At 40.2% G+C, this 17,940-nt stretch overlaps 2 protein-coding genes across 4 annotated transcripts in view; both read right to left on the bottom strand.

The window, feature by feature from the left end:
- HPSE2 (heparanase 2 (inactive)) overlaps positions 1–17,940 on the bottom strand; it is a 786,995-nt gene that overhangs the window by 565,593 nt on the left and 203,462 nt on the right. The window lies entirely within an intron of this gene.
- On the bottom strand, positions 6,806–7,689 carry LOC116456127 (ADP-ribosylation factor-like protein 5A). The gene is given in 3 exon segments (XM_032134731.3): positions 6,806–7,143; positions 7,146–7,219; positions 7,528–7,689. Coding segments are annotated over 3 exon segments (480 nt in total). The 5' UTR covers positions 7,596–7,689.

The raw sequence follows: 17,940 nt of genomic DNA, 5'->3' as shown, positions 1-17,940 counted from the left end.
GGCCTGGACCCTGGATCTGTTGGACCTTGTGGCCACAAGGACTGCCCTGGAGAATGGCACCATAGGGACAAGTCTGGCACTGAGCAGGCCCAGAGCCTATGTCCACAGGAGCTTGCCTTGTATCTGATGCCAGAGGCTATGACCTGGTGCTAGAGTGAGATTAAAGCCTGAAAAGGGCCTGCAACCATCCTGGCTTTGGCAGTCATGGGCCATTATGGCTCCAGGCTCCAAAATCTAGGGCAGAACTAAAGCCTGGGGTCCCAGAAGCTGGTCTGGCACTGGGTGGGCCTAGAACCTACATCTGTGATGTCCAGCTTGGTGGTTTGATCTATAGGTACCAGCTTGATGACTAGGACTTCAGGGGATGGCCTCATGCAGGGGTGAACCTACAGCCCAAGTCTGTAGAGGTTGGCCTGGTGCTATGTCATGCCTGAAACCTAGGGCCATTAAGGCCAGCTCAGTGCTGGTACCTGTCTCAGGCCTGGGGCTGCTGGGTTAGGCCTGGTATTGGGGCAGCCCCAAGTCCTAGCGTGCAAGGCAGGCCTGGAGCCAAGGGCTGCAGGATTCTGTTTTGTGCTAGGGTGGGCTTGGAAGCTCAATTTACAGGTACTAGTATGGAGCCTGGGGCTTCCAGAGCTGGCCTGGGGCTAGATGGGCCTGGAGCCTGTTTCTGCAGAAGCCAGCCTGGAGGCTGTGTCCACAGGCATTGGCCTGAAGACCAGGGCTTTAGGGGCCAGTCTGGTGCTAGGGCAGGCCTGAAGCCTGGGATTATAGATACTAGCTCACTGCTGGGGGTGGCCTGGAGCCTAGCGCTGTGGGGATTAACCTGGTGTAGGGTAGCACATAGAACAAGTCCTCCAGGTAGACCTGGAGTGTAGAGCTTCAGGATCTGGTCTGACACCAAGATGAGCCTAGACATTCAGTCCACACATACCAGCCTGGAGTCTGGGGCTGTGAGGGCTTGTGTGGCACTGGGTTTTATTGGGGAAGGGCTAGTGTTGGGGTCCCAGGCAGCATCCGATGCTCACTTCCCTCTCCCTCCCCCAAGGAGAGAGTATCTATCTCCACATTGTGTTGCCTGGAGTTGAAGGAGGAGAGATGCAGGTGATGTAAAACTGTCTTTCCTACCCTCTTCAATGTGTCCTTTCTGATTTATGTGCTATACTTAAGTGCTGAAATCTCTCATCTGGCTTCCGTTGCTGATGTAAAGGAATTTTCATGCATGAATAGTTGTTCAAAGTGATGTTTTTGCAGAGGACGATCACTGGAAAGTCATATTCTGCCATCTTGCTGACATCAATCTGGACTTTAGTTAATTAAAATATATATAAATAAGAGATGGCAGGCCAGATTTTGTCTGGAGGCCATAGTTTTCTGAATCCAGTCTGAGTTAATTGCCATATTTACTAAAGGTCATGATAGTCTCCTACAGTCATAACACAAAACAGAAATAGATGACAAAATGAGAGTAGGGCCTTTAGAGTCTAGCCCCTTATTTCACATCTGAGAAAGCAGGAGCAGTGAGGTTAAGTTTCTTACTCAGGTCCAACCAGTCTGTAAGCAGTGGACCTAAAGCTGAGATTCAGAGTCCAACTTCCTGGCTAATGCTTTTTATGCTACATGATGCTGCCGCCCTTTCCCCATGCCCTGTATGCATAATTCCAAGTCACTCAAGAAAAAGAGAAGCACTTTGGCAATTCAACTGACTTATGCAGTCGAAAAGAGAAAATCCTAGTATGACTTCTTGCTTTCTTCCGAGATAAGATTTTTTCCCTAAGTTCTTGCAACTGAAAGCTAGAACCCATAGAGCACCAGAGCCCAGAAGGACTGACTCCTCACTGCTTTCCATCTCCTGATCTTGTTTACATGTGTTTATCTGCAAAAGTTTTAATGGAATAAGAGAAAAGGAGTGCTTTAACTTCTCAATAAAATCTGTGCCCCAGCATGAGTCATTGTTTTCTTTTTTTACACTAGCAAGGGTAAAGCCTTCTGGTTTTAATAACTAATACTGCTGAGTTCAATAAAAAGCACTTAATTTAATTCAGTTCAAACCTTGATCAATGCCAGCTTCCCTTGGAATTTTATCTTTGTTTTAATTTGAGTCTTTATGTTCAGAAAAATGAGAGGCCAAAAGGAAAGAAACAGAAGTCAATTAGCTTGTAGGCTTGTTTCTAGACAAAGGACATGAAAATACAAGATTGACAGGTAAACTCCAAGGCTCTAATGTTTCTGCCCCACTGGACAATCTTTTCCTGGCAGAATTAATGTTTTCTTTAATCCTGAATAAAGAAACTGAACAATTCACAGCCCCATTTGGAAAATGTTTTTAAACAAAATATTCCAAAGCCAATTAGCATCAGATTTCTAAACTAGAAATATATTGCCTTTAATGTGTCAATAATCAAGAGATATGCTACTGTAAAATTAGATACAGAAATCCTCAAGTCCATCTGTTTCAATTCTAAAGCAGCCAGACTCAGTGCTTAAGGGACTGAAATGATATAGGGACTAAAATGGAAATAAAATGAAGCACCCCTGAAGATAGTTTTGATAAGCTTTTCTTAAATGATCCCTTTATTGTCACAACAGAGTTCAGTCCTATTTCTAAAAACATCCATCATTGTAGAAGAATTGCAATTCACTATTAACTGAAACCACTTTCATAACTTCAACCTGAAAGTTCCTGCTGCTCTGTTTGAACCAAAAACTTTGCAACGGTTGAGGGGAATTGTGAAAATCTACATTTTTGGTTCAATTATGTAGTTTTTCAGTGCAAAAGCTTTTAGAAATGTTCTGAAGGCTATTAAAAGAGAACTGAGGCCAGACACAGTGGCTCATCTATAATCCCAGCACTCTGGAAAGCTGAGGTGGGAGGATTGCTGGAAGCCAGGGGTTCATGACCAGCCTGAGCAACATAACAAGGCCCAGTGTCTACAAAAAAAAAAAAATGCCAGGCATGCTGGTATATGCCCTGTAGGCCTAGCTACTCAGGAGGCTGAGGTGGGTGAATTGCATGAGCCCAGGAGTTTGAGGCTGCAATGAGCTATCATTGCACCACTGCCTGGATGACAGACTGAGATCTGCACTTCTGCCTGGATGACAGACTGAGATCTGCACTTCTGCCTGGATGACAGACTGAGATCTGCACTTCTGCCTGGATGACAGACTGAGATCCAGTCTAAAAAAAACAAACAAAAAAAGCAGGACTGAGCATCAGGGATAGCATTCAGTCTCCCTCCAGAGCTGGGTTACTACTGGCAGCCACATTTCCTTGCCACCATCTGGAAGTACTGATTCAACAGTGGACCAGAGGGAAAAGGCAGCCAGTTTCTTGTAGAATTCCAAACTTCAGTTCCTGTAGCACCTGGTTTCCATAGGGGTTTCATGTCCAAGTCTGATTAAACCACAATTCATAGACTATAGAATGTTAACCCTGGGAGGAGACAAAGAGCATCTAAGCCAGTGATTCACATACTTACGGATTTCAGGAACAGTAATATTTCAAAAAGAAAAATATCAGGGCACCAAAATAGAGTTGCTCATTTTTTTCATAGTCATTTGCTTTTGCAAAACAAAGACATTTAAAATAGCAACAACCATTAATTGTCAACATCATTTCATAACTTCAATAACAAAAATGTAGGAAGGACATAAACTTGGAACTTAAAAATTAAATAAATTTAGTTTCATAAAAACTCATCACTTGGTTCTTATTTTGTCCCAAGTTGCTAAAAACTTTATTATAAACTGAAATTCATTTATAGACCATTGTTTGGCAACAATTAGCTAGTTTAATTCTTAATAGCAGACCCTTAGAACCCTCTCTGTTGTGACCACAGCTGTTCTCCAATAAACTAATAATCTAAAACTCAGTGAGATTCTTTAAGGAATGAGATGATTTACTGTGCTTAAAGAGGACATCAAATGAAACTTGTAGCAACCATTGTTTTGGAAAGCCAAAAGACCGGAAGTAAACTAAATGTATTTTTTTTTTTATCTTTGAAAATCCTTTAGCATAAAACATTATAAAAGGTAAATAAAACATACTTGGGGAAAAATGACCATGAAATCAGCCTGTTTGGGAATCTTCACCTTTGCCTAGAAGCAATAATAATGTTAATGATATACTTTCCTGAGCTTGGGAAAAAGCAGGCTCATGAATTGCAGCCTTGTGAAAGAGGGATTTACTTGACTCCTGTTGATTCCAGAGACCAGAATTACCATAAATGGGCAGAAATTTTAAGAGCGGCAGTATATAGATAAAGATAAGAACTTGTTTTTAGAGGCATAACGTCCTAAGTAAATTCAAAGATGACTGGGCAACTTCATGGTACGGGAGGCCGACCTATTATTCTGGAAGTGCTTAAGCAAAACCTGGTTAACAATTTGGCAGCTTTACTGAAAAGGGAAATCAAAGTAGTAGATTGGCTCAGATACCTCTGAGAAGCCATCTAACTCTAAGAATCTAGGATTCTTTTCCCATCCCAGCCCTTACCAGCCAAGAATCAATAAAACATTAGTCAAATGCTCGAGAATAGACACAAAATTCTCTTGAGGATGAATATTAATTGCACAATTTCAGAACACTGACAACTTAGTAATCATCAGTCTTTTTTTTTAACTTTTAAGTTCAGGGGTACATGTGCAGGTTTGTTACATATGTAAACTTGTGTCATGGGGGTTTGCTGTACAGATTATTTCATCACCCAGGTATTAAGCCTAGTATCCATTAGTTATACTTCCTGATCCTCTCCCTCCTCCCACCCTTCACCCCTCTGTAGGCCCCAATTTGTGTTGTGTTCCTCTCTATGTGTCCATGTGTTCTCATCATTTAGTTCCCATTTGTAAATAAGAACATGTGGTATTTAGTTTTCTGTTTCTGTGTTAGGTTTTTTTTTTGCGGGGGGTGGGGGGGCACGTAATTTAGGATTTACTTTTGTAAAATCATGTAGACAAATATAAAATGTTATGCTTGCATTTTGAACATTATAAATATGAAACACAAAACATCCAATGTTAAATTCTGATCTCCTATGCCTGATCTAGATTTAGATATTAAGTATTTCACATTTTACAGAAAGGAACTTTCAAAGTTTGATCAATACTCATAGTATGTACTATTATTCAGCAAAATCTTCTTGAAATTTAAAAGGCTGATATTAAAAGTAGTTATTTTTTTCTTAAATATGTTAAAACATATCAGTTTGGATTAACCTTCAGATTTTCAGGCCATGAAAGATATACAGGCTGGGCGTGGTGGCTCATGCCTGTAATCCCAGCACTTTGGGAGGCTGAGGCGGGTGGATCACGAGGTCAAGAGATAGAGACCATCCTAGCCAACGTGGCGAAACCCCATCTCTACTAAAAATACAAAAATTAGCCAGGCGTGGTGACGTGTGCTGGTAGTCCCAGCTACTCGGGAGGCTGAGGCAGGAGAATTGCTTGAACCCAAGAGGCAGAGGTTGCAGCGAGCCGAGATCATGCCACTGCACTCCAGCCTGGCGACAGAGCAAGACTCCGTCTCAAAAAAAAAAAAAAAAAAAAAGAAAAAAAAATGCTCTAAGCAAGCATAAAGGGTGTTTTGGGTCAAGTTACCTCTTAGTACAAATAATACACTGTATAAATCAATCTTTAAAAGAAATTCTTAAAAGCATTCAAAAAATGCTTGCATTTTATAATTGTCAAACAATGTATTTATATTACAGAAGATACAACAAATTTTACATAAATAAAAAATCTCACACTATATTCTCAGTCCTAAAATAAAAAAGAACTCTGCAAATTAAAGAATTATCAATGTTGTTCCGAAAACATACCATACTTTTACTTTGAAATTCACTTTAACTGCTTGACACATAATTTAATACTTAAAAACAATATAGCTAAATTATTTTATAATATTTATAGGATATTATTTCTCTGAGTAGACATGTTTCACACAACAGTTTCCAATTAATGCAGATAATTCATTTGATAATTTTAATCACAATTTATGATAGACTGATTAATGGATTAAAAATTTATTCAGTAATTTAGATGCCATAAGAACCACTGAAAGTAATAATCTGATAATTATTCATTGTACAATCCTGCCCATTAGTAATACTAAGCCAAGAATCTGATTGCTATCACATTCTGTTGAATTATGTTTCCATCTGTGTGATTGGTCAACAACAAAAAATAGATACACAATATCATGCTTTTTCCTTTTCCATTTTTTTTTTTTTTTTTAACAAGCAGCTCAATGATTTGGAGCGTTGGTTAATACAATGCAGAGAATACAGGGAGAAAGTATAAAATGGCACCTAACCCCAATGCCAGTACTTATCTCATTATGGTTATAGCTAAGGATATTATTAATATTTGTGTTATTTGCTTTTCTTTAGAACTTAAATCAAAGCCATTAACTTGAACTTGAGGTATATACACAATACACATACAACCTTATGCAAAATATTTCCCATAAGTAGTATCTGTGCTGATTTGTATTTTGACTTAACGGACCAAGAAGAGAATAACACTCAACTAGGGAGGGTTATACTGATAATAAAGCTCTCAAAATTCAAAATGTCTTCCTCTCCCTTTGTACTTACCAGAGGCTACACAATGTCCTGAGAGGATTCATTACGAGAAAAATGTCATTCACAGCTTTAATAACTTACTTTGGAAAAAACTAATGAGAAAGCAGATTGGAAGGTGAGACTTCATCTTTGTTTTCAAATACGTGGTCTTAATTTTTCTTCTCATAGAAAAAGTTTAAATCAGTTGATTATAAATATATCTAAATCTTTAATTGCTGCAGCTTTCAGGTAAAGTTTAGCACTTCATTTATACAAAGTCTATGAGAAGAGGTCAGTAGAGATAATCTAATCTTAAGTCGTGACATCAACCATTCAAGTCCTTGGCACAATCCCTCACCAGTTAGAGAACAGCATGCCTGGACATGCCACCGGTGATCTTTAATAGATGTTAGCTTCATAAACTGGGAGATTTCTGCTACAGTTACGCATTTTTTAACATCTTGTTTATTAGCAAAAATCAGTAATCCAGCTTTTCTAAGGTCCTCGTGTGCTAACATTTTATAGAGTTCTCTAGTTACAGAAATCCTCTCTCTGTCTGTACTGTTCACAACAATTATACAGACTCTGTGTTAGTATACTAAGTGTTTCAGGAAGAACGAAGAGATTCTTGGCCACCAATATCCCACATTAGGAAACGTATATTATTATGATTATTATGATTATTATTTGAGTCTTGCTTTGTCACCCAGGCTGGAGTGTACTGGCACGATCTCGGCTCACTGCAACCTCCGCCTCCTGGGTTCAAGCAATTCTCCTGTCTCAGCCTCCCGAGTAGCTGGTATTACAGGTGCGTGCCACCATGCCCACCTAATTTTTATATTTTTAGTAGAGACGGGGCTTCACCATGTTGGCTGGGCTGGTCTCAAACTCCTGACCTCAGGTGATCCACCCACCTCAGCCTCCCAAAGTGCTGGGATTACAGGCGTGAGCTACCAGCTGGAAACGTGTATTATTAATCACTATCTCTTTTACATTACTTCCTGTTGTAGGAAATGTATGTACAACTTCATTCATAGAAAATTGTTAAAGGATGGTAGTTTTCCCTGCACTATCGAGCCCAATAATGATACTTTTGTGCTCCTGGTGATTGAACAGTCTCCATATCCTGGTGAAGAGAATTCCCATTCATGGGCAGTGGACCCCGCCTCCAGACACCCAGACCGCCTGGCCTCCCAGGCTCGGGCTAAGGGGGTGGCAGAGAGAGACACACTGGAGCCTCTGCCTCTGCAACTGCTCCCGCCCTGGTTGCTGGCCCACTTCCAGAGAACTGGAGGGAGGCCAAAACCCAAGTCACCCTGCCACACGCGAGGCCCTGCTACTGCCACGCACTCACCTGGCTCATGGACATTGCCACCAAGTTGTCTGCAACAAGCCTCACAAGCCACCGTCCTCCCCCTTTATGTGTTAGTTTGCTAAGGATAATGGCCTCCAGCTCCATCCATGTCCCTGCAAAGGACATGATCTCATTCTTTTTATGGCTGCATAGTATTCCATGGTGTATATGTACCATGTTTTCTTTATCCAGTTTATCATTCATGGCCACTTAGGTTGATTCCATGTCTTTGCTATTGTGAATAGTGTTGCAATGAACATGTGCATGCATGTGTCTTCATAATAGAATGCTTTGTATTCCTTTGGGTATATACTCAGTAATGGGATTGCTGGGTTGAATGGTATTTCTGTCTTTCGGTCTCTGAGGAATCGCCACACTGTTTTTCACAATGGTTGAACTATTTACACCCCCACAAACAGTGTATAAGTGTTCCTTTTTCTCCACAACCTCACCAGCATATGTTATTTTTTGACTTTTTAATAATGGTCATTCTAACTGGTGTGAGATGGTATCTCATTGTGGTTTTGATTTGTGTTTCTCTAATGATTAGTGATGTTGAGCTTTTTTTTCACAACTGTTGGTCACATGTATGTCTTCTTTTAAACATGGGCAAGGACTTCATGTCTAAAACACCAAAAGCAATGGCAACAAAAGCCAAAATTGACAAATGGGATCTAATTAAACTAAAGAGCTTCTGCACAGCAAAAGAAACTACCATCAGAGTGAACAGACAACCTACAGAATGGGAGAAAATTTTTGCAATCTACTCATCTGACAAAGGGCTAATATCCAGAATCTACAATGAACTCAAACAAATTTACAAGAAAAAAACAAACGACTCCATCAAAAAGTGGGCAAAGGACATGAACAGACACTTCTCAAAAGAAGACATTTATGCAGCCAAAAAACACATGAAAAAATGCTCATCATCACTGGCCATCAGAGAAATGCAAATCAAAACCACAATGAGATACCATCTCACACCAGTTAGAATGGCCATCATTAAAAAGTCAGGAAACAACAGGTGCTGGAGAGGATGTGGAGAAATAGGAACACTTTTACACTGTTGGTGGGACTGTAAATTAGTTCAACCATTGTGGAAGTCAGTGTGGTGATTCCTCAGGGGTCTAGAACTAGAAATACCATTTGACCCAGCCATCCCATTACTGGGTATATATCCAAAGGATTATAAATCATGCTGCTATAAAGACACATGCACACGTATGTTTATTGCAGCACTATTCACAATAGCAAAGACTTGAAACCAACCCAAATGTCCAACAACAATAGACTGGATTAAGAAAATGTGGCACATATACACCATGGAATACTATGCAGCCATAAAAAATGATGAGTTCATGTCCTTTGTAGGGACATGGATGAAGCTGGAAACCATCATTCTCAGCAAACTATCACAAGGACAAAAAACCAAACACCGCATGTTCTCACTCATAGGTGGGAACTGAACAATGAGAACACATGGACACAGGAAGGGGAACATCACATACCAGGGCCTGTTGTGGGGTGGGGGGAGGGGGGAGGGATAGCATTAGGAGATATACCTAACGTTAAATGACGAGTTAATGGGTGCAGCACACCAACATGGCACATGTATACATATGTAACTAACCTGCACGTTGTGCACATGTACCCTAAAACTTAAAGTATAATAAAAAAATAAATAAATAAAAACTAAAAAAAAAAGTTTCTGTTCACATCCTTTGCCCACTTTTTTATGGGCTTGTTTTTCTCCTGTAAATTTGCTTAAGTTCCTTGTAGATGCTGGATAGTTGACCTTCGTTGGATGCATAGTTTGCAAAAATGTTCTACCATTCTGTAGGCTATTTACTCTGTTAATAGTTTCTTTTGCTGTGCAGAAGCGCTTTAGTTTAATCAGATCCCATTTGTCAATTTTTGCTTTAGTTGCAATTGCTTTTGGCGTCTTCATCATGAAATCTTTGCCTGTGCCTATGTCCCAAATTGTATTGTCTAGGTTGCCTTCCAGGGATTTTAAAGTTTTGAGTGTTGCATTTAAGCCTTTAATCCATCTTAATTTTTATATATGGTATAAGGAAAGGCTCCAGTTTTAATCTTCTGCATATTGCTAGCCAGTTATCCCAGCACCATTTATTGAATAGGGAATCCTTTCCCCATTGCTTATTTTTATCAGGTTTGTCGAAGATCAGACAGTTGTAGGTGTGTGGTCTTATTTCCGGGTTCTGTATTTGGTTTTACTGGTCTATGTGTCTGTTTTTGTACCAGTACCACGATGTTTTGGTTACTGTAGTCCTGTGGTATAGTTTGAAGTCAGGTAGTCTGATGCCTTCAGCCTTGTTCTTTCTGCTTAGGGTTGCCTTGGGTATTCAGGCTCTTTTTTGGTTCCATACGAATTTTAAAATAGTTTTTTTTCTAGTTCTGTGAACAATGTCAATGGTAGTTTAATAGGCATAACACTGAATCTATAAATTGCTTTTGGCAGTAAGGCCATTTTAACAATATTGATTTTTCCTATCCATGAGCATGGAATGTTTTTCCATTTGTTTGTGTCATCTCTGATTTCTTTGAGCAGTGGTTTGTAGTTCTCCTTATAGAGATCTTTTACCTCCCTAGTTAGCTGTATTCTTAGGTATTTTGTGTGTGTGTGTGGCAGTTGCGAATGTGAGTTCATTCCTGACTTGGCTCTCAGCTTGACTGTTATTGATGTAGGAATGCTAGTGATTTTTGCACATTTATTTTGTATCCTGGGACTTTGCTGAAGTTGTTTATCTTCTTAAGAAGCTTTTGGGCTGAGACTGGAAATTTCTAGATATAGAATCATGTCATCTGCGAACAAGGATAGTTTAACTTCCTCTCTTCCTATTTGCATGCCCTTTATTTCTTTTTCTTGCCTGATTGTCCTGGCCAGAACTTCCAATACTATATTGAATAGGAGTGGTGAGAGAGGCTATCCTGTCTTGTGCCAGTTTTCAAGCGGAATGCTTCTAGATTTTGCCCATTCAGTATGATGTTGGCTATGAGTTTGTCACACATAGCTCTTACTATTTTGAGGTATGTTCCTTCGATACCTAGTTTATTAAGTTTTTAACATGAATGTATGTTGAATTGTATGGAAATCCTTTTCTGCATCTATTGAGATAATCATGTGGTTTTGTCTTTAGTTCTGTTTATGTGGTGAATCATGTTTATTGATTTGTGTATGTTGCACCAACCTTGCATCCCAGGGATGAAGCCTACTATCAAGTAGTGAATAAGCTTTTTGATATGCTGCTGAATTTGGTTTGCCAGTATTTTGTTCAGGATTTTTGCATCGATGTTCATCAAGGATATTGCCCTGAAGTTTTCTTTTTTTGTTGTATCTCTGCCAAGTTTTGGTATTAGGATGATGCTGGCCTTATAGAATGAGTTAGGGAGGAGTCCCTCCTCCTTAATTTTTTGAAATAGTTTCTGTAGAATTAGTACCAGTTCTTCTTTGTATGTCTGGGAGAAATCGGCTGTGAATCTGTCTAGTCCTGAGCTTTTTTTGGTTGGTAGCCTATTTATTACTACCTCAATTTCAAAGCCTGTGACTTTGAAATTTTTGACTATGAAAATTTTGACTTTGACTTGGCTACCATTAGGAGTTGGGACTCTTTACTCCTAAGAATAGTGCTCTTTCTTCAAAAGAATATTACTTTTCCTTATGTTGATATTTTTAAAGCGACTCTGATATATGCTTTCAGTACACATTTTTGAATACCTACTTCATGCCATGCACCACGCTTAAGCACAGTCCTGAAATAAAGATACTCTGACATGATATGGAAGGAAGCTTCTTGAAGCCTCTTTAACCTTAAAAACTTTTACTACCCTAGCAGAGGAGGGTTTAGTAATAATAAAGAGGAAAAGTAAAAGGAATATGTACCTACTTAAGAGCTTCCCTATCTATGAATAGCTCCTTACCACCTAACAGTTCATGAAATCTCATCAGTAGGAATCTGTTCCCTTGATTCTTGAAGATTTTGTTAGAAGACTTCTATTACAAAGCAAATATCCCCTGGGAAGAGAAATAACTTAAAACTCTAGCAGCTTAATCACTTCCCCACTTTGGACTTCAGCTTACCCACCTGTACAATAAGGGATTTTGACCACATGATCTTTGTGGTCTCCTCTAGTATGAAAATCTAGACTTACTAGGCCTAAAGGCCAGGGAATGGGAGTAGTTTATGGATGGGTTTTCAAGGCTGCCTAGAAACAGCAGTTGGAATTATAAGCAGCCTCAAGTATTCTCTCCCAACCCTAAAGTTATAGGGAAAGATTTAAACATGCTTCCAAGCCTCATGGGCAAATCACTCCCTTAGAGCTGTTGGACAACCTTTGGCTAATAAAGATTAAACAAATAAATATAAAAAAATGGTTCTATCCAGCATCCTGAGAGGTCAATTTGCTATTAATGGTAGTGTTTAGGCCCTAAAAGGGTATTAACTTACAGAGTAGTAAAGTTTCCAAACACAGCCCAAAGCTTTAAAAGATGTACAGGTGCCAAAATTAAGGGCCAAATTACCAATCTGTTTTAAATGATGGTCTGGGAATGCTCAATATGACAAGGAAAATGTATGACAAATAATATCTTCAATACAAAGAAAGAGTTGCTTGAATTTATTAAAGGAAATGGACTACCTCTTGGGACTCCTTTTTCGCCCACTCCTCAAAGAGGTGATTTTTCAAAATCGACTTGAAGACACAGCTAATGCAAAATGACCCTTTAAGCATAAAGTAAGCTCATTTTTACCTAAAACAGTTTTCATGTCAGCATTTGCCTAAACCTTTGGGAATTTAGAAATTTCAAAGAAATGCACATTCCATTAGTATCAAAACTAGGTGCTTCCATGATGTACTAAATGCTACGTTACTCAACATATGCAAAAGCTTTAAGCAAGAGTAAAGCCGGCTGCGTTTCTACTCATCGACAAATTTAAAGAATTCACTGGCAGCCCTGCTGGATGACAGCAGAATGACTTCTTGTCAAGTAACCTCCATCCTCCAAGGTGACAGGAAATGGGCTTAAACACTGGTAATATGACTAATCAATGTAAGGAAGCACATGTTCCCAGCCTGCAAGTGAAGTTTGGTTGCAATGTGTTGGCTGCTTGCTGGGCCATGTGATTCAGCATAATGACAGAAGAAAGGAAAGGTCAGATTTACTAAGTGTTGAAGAGGTGTCATCAAGTGTCGCATATTACTTCAAGATGTCCTCTGCATCAGAGGCATCTCACTATATGGGAGTTAATTTCTCCTGCAGAATTCTTTAGTTTCCCTACAACCCTTTATGGAAGCCCCTAAATTTATTTCAACACCTGAAGAATTGGACTTTCTCTTATTTCTGATTGACACTAAATAGTCCAAGGTAATGGTCTTACCTTTATATGATTCTACCTTGGTTTTTAAGATAAGTACACACATGTATATACCTTCAGGGTTTGCCAAATACACTCTTATAGAGTCAAAATAGCCAGATTTTCCTCAAAAGTTCATTCTAGTGCTTCCAGTTTCTTGAGGTGGTTTTTCCCCTCTCAAATAAAATGGCAGTTGTATTCCTTTTCAAAGAAGCACTATTCAGTTTTTTGTTGTTTTCTGTTTTGAGATGGAGTCTCACTCTGTCCCCCAGGCTGGAGTGTAGTGGTGCAATCTTGGCTCACTGCAACCTCTGCCCCCCAGATTCAAGCGATTCTCCCACCTCAGCTTCCCTAATAGCTGAGATTACAGGCACGTGCCACCATGCCTGGCTAATTTTTGTATTTTTAGTAGAGATGGGGTTTCACCATGTTGGCCAGGCTGGTCTCAAACTCCTGACCTCAAGTCATCTGCCCACCTCAGCCTCCCAAAGTGCTGGGATTACAGGTGTGAGCCACCGCACCCAGCCTATTCAGTTTTATACTAAAGAGCATGTGAGGAAACATAACTTTCCCTTTATTTATAGAATAGGAAGGGACCTTCAGGATCCTCTCCCAGAGCTCATTCCTATCAGATTCATTTCTTCAGTCATAAATTTTTCATAATTATTTATTGACTACTTACTCTATATCAGGCATTATACTAGTGGTTACAATACCAAATAGAACCAGATGTAGTCTCTGATCTCCTGAAAATATTTAATTAAATAATCAAATAGGTAATTATTGAAATAAACATCATTCATAAACTACTTATAATTATTAAATAAATTAAATAACTATTCAACAAATGTATAGTTGTTAACTGGAGATGAGTAAACAGACATAGAAAAGTGAAGTGACTTTCTAAGGTCCCATCATTAAGTCTGTTACGGAATACTGGTCTCCTGGCTCCTAGCCCAGTTTTCTTTTACTCTGTATCCTAGTGCATTTCAGTGTGCTTTCCCTGGACTGAAAGATGATCTGACATTCCCTTTTCAAGGCAGTCTCACAGCAGCTTCTCCAGAGCAGGGCTTTCCAAGTTTTTTACCTCCTTCTGCAAGTTTAAAATGCTTTGCTTTTTGCTGCGGTTTATCTGAGGGAATGGCAGTGTGTATGCAAGTGTATGTGTTGAGGGAGGGTGGTGAATGTCATAATGGAGGTCTTCTAAACTTTTGTGAAGAACACACAAGACTATGCTAGGAAAAGAAATACAGCAGTGTCCACCTAGCCTTTCATGATCCCTGCCCACAGTGAAAAAGAGATGTACCTGGGGACAGGTGAAGGGAGACATTCTAGGTGATTTTCTAAAATCACCACCAGCTTTTTCATAAATACTACCCGAAAATGGTGAGCCGGCCAACTTACAGGGCCAGGGAATACACAGGCCATGGATATGTTCTGGAAAACTATGGCAGAGGATGATATTTATTGGCTGCGAGAGTAGAGCCAGGGCTTTCTGAAGCATTATCTCCAAAGTCAAAGTGGCAGGACCAGATAGCCCATTTATTCCTTTCCAGGTCTTGGAAGACACAGGAGTAAAGAACTCGAAATTATCTGATCCCTCCAGTAAAAGCTTTACAGTTTACATACCTGTCTCCATAGGAGAGAAGCAAGCTGTCTTCAACACTCAACCTACAAACTAGGTCCCTAATCAATATTTACTTAATGCATAAATGGTGTGGACAATGGCATCAATCTGCACTTACGAACATTAATAATAAGAGTTTATTGAGCACTTAGTATGTAAGAGATACTATGTTAAGGGTGTGAATCCTAATAACACTGTAAAACAGCTAAAATTATTACTCTTATTTCATAGATGAGAAAAAAAGAAATTAGCAAGGCTAAATAATTCATCCAAGGTTACTCATCTTATAAAAGACCAGAGCCAGGATTTAAATATAAATCTGATTCACTTCAAAGCTCATGTTCCTGGTTACCATATTTATTGCCTGCTTGATGGTTTAGGCAAGACAAGATATAGAGCATCTCGCTAAGGGTCCTACTCTAAATTAATTAAGACACTTACAACAGCAAATAAGAAAGAAAAAAATACATAAGTGTAATACATAAAAAGAGAAGACAAAGTAAGGTGTTTTAAGGATTGATTAATTGAGTAGCTTAGTGGTATAATGCAAGTCCTTTCCAATTTCTTCTCTGATGTCCTTAGAACATTGGCTTTTGTCCTCAGGCTTGTGCCTTAATAATAGCAAGATGGCTACAGCAGCTGCAGGCATCACCTCCTCACACAGTTATATATGAAGGAAGAACACCAAGTTAATGACTATCTACACCAAAAAAAAAAAAAAAAAAAAAAAAAAAACCAACACCTTCATGAGAACCAAAAATCAGGGAGGCACTCATTGTACCTGGTTTTTTTTTTATTATTATTATATTTTAAGTTTTAGGGTACATGTACACAACATGCAGGTTTGTTACACATGTATACATGTGCCATGTTGGTGTGCTGCACCCATTAACTCGTCATTTACATTAGGTATATCTCCTAATGCTATCCCTCCCCCCTCCCCCCACCCCACAACCTGGTTTTAACTTAATATCACTGAAAGAGGCACTGAAGAGATAGAAAATACAGCCTGAATCTCTGACACCACCCTTCTTCTGCCCCCCAGCAGTGGCAGCTTGGTGCAGAGAGTTTCTCTGGGCACTAGGGGAGGAAGAACACAGAAATTCTGAGAAATTGAACTCAGTGCCATCCTGATAAAGAAGAAAAGAAAACTGGACCAAACTCAGCTGATGCCCACCCATAGAGGGAGCATTTAAACTAGACCTAGCCAGAAGGGAATCACCAATCCCAGATGTCCGAACTTGAGTGCCTGCAAACCTTGCCAGGGAGGGCTACAGCACTCTGTGTCTCCAAATAAACTTGAAAGGCAGTCTAGGCCATAAGGACTGCAACTCTTAGGCAAATCCTAGTGTTAACTAGGCCCAGACAGAGTGGACTGAGGGGGCATGTGACATACTGAGACACAAGCTGGAGAAGACAAGGAAGTGCTTGCACGACTCTTCCCCTAACCCCAGGCTGCACAGCTTAAGGCTCCATAAGAGATCCCTTCCTTCCACTTGAGGAGAAAAGAAAGAGTAGGGAAGACTTTGTCTTGCATCTTGGATACCTGCTCAGCCACAGCAGGATAGGCACTGATCAGAGTCATGAGGTCCATGTTTCAGGCCCTAGCTTCCAGATGACATTTCTAGACACATCCTGGGCCAGTAGGGATTCCACTGCCTTGAAGAAAAACACCCAGCCCTGGCAGCATTCATTACCTGCTAACTGAACAGCCTTTGGGCCCTGAATAACTAGTAGCGATAGCCAGGTACTATAATCAAGGGCCTTGGGTGAGCCTCTGAGACTTGCTGGCTTCAGGTAAGATGTACCACATTACCAGCTGTGCTGGCTACAAGGTAAAACATCCTCTGCTTGAGAAAAACAGAGGGAAAAGTAAAGGTGGCTTTGTCTTGCACCTTAGGTACCAGCACAACCACAGTGGGATAGAGCACTAAGTGGGCTCTTGGGGTCCCTGATTCCAGGACTTGACTCTTGGCCATTTCTGGACCTGCCTTAGGCTAGAGGAGAAAATAATGCCCTGACGGGTGAGTCCTGGGCCAGGCAGCATTCACCACAAACTGACTTAAGAGCCCCTGGGTCTTAAGGGAACATCAGCAAAAGTCTGGCAGTATTCCTTGTGGCCTGGGGTGGCAGTGGCTGTGGGGTGAGGCTCCTCTGTCTTTGGAAATGGGAAGAAAGAGTGGGAAGAACTGCATCTTGTAGTCTGAGTGCCATGTCAGCCACAGTACAATAGAACACTAGGTAGACTTCTAAGGTTTCTGACTCTAGTCTCTAACTCCAGGGCGGCACTCCTGGAACTAGCTGGGACTGGGGGACATCACTGCCCTGAAAAGAAGAATACAGGCCTGGCTGACATTGCCACTTGCTGATTGTAGAGCTCCAGGGCATTTGCATGAACATAGGCAGTAGCCAGGGAGTGGATACAACAGGCTTTGGGTAAGACTCAGGGCTGTGCTGGCTTCAGGACTGACCCAGCACAGTCATAGTAGTGGTGGCAACAGAGGTGCTTGTTTCACGCCAGCTCCAGCTTTATGTTGCTCAGAACAGAGAGAGAGACTCTGAGAGAAAGTAAGGGAAAAGAACAAGTCTCTGCCTGATAATCCAGTGAATTCTTCAAGATCTAGTCTAAGCAGCTCCTCTATGAGTCTACAAGAACCACAGTGTTACTGGGTTTGGGGTGCCCCCAAAAGCAGATACAGCTTAGATCACAACACCCAAGTCCTTTCAAATATCTGGAAAGCCTTCCCAAGAAGGACAGCTACAAATAAGTCCAGGTAGTGAAGAACACAATAAATAACTCTTCACTGTGCACACACCAAAGAACATCTATAAGCATCAACACCACCCAGGAAGACATGACCTCACCAAATAAACTAAATAAGGTGCCACTGACCAATTCTGGAGAAACAGAGATATGTGATCTTTCAGAAAGAGAATTCAAAATAGCTGTGTGAGGAAACTCAAAGAAATTCAAGATAACCCAGAGAAGGAATTCAGAATTCTATCAGATATATATATATATATATA

The sequence above is a fragment of the Hylobates moloch genome, unplaced genomic scaffold (assembly GCF_009828535.3).
Source record: "Hylobates moloch isolate HMO894 unplaced genomic scaffold, HMol_V3 SCAFFOLD_3, whole genome shotgun sequence".
Taxonomy (NCBI): domain Eukaryota; kingdom Metazoa; phylum Chordata; class Mammalia; order Primates; family Hylobatidae; genus Hylobates; species Hylobates moloch.
Note: the sequence above shows the minus strand (reverse complement) of the source record. Positions and strands in the feature narration are given on the sequence as shown.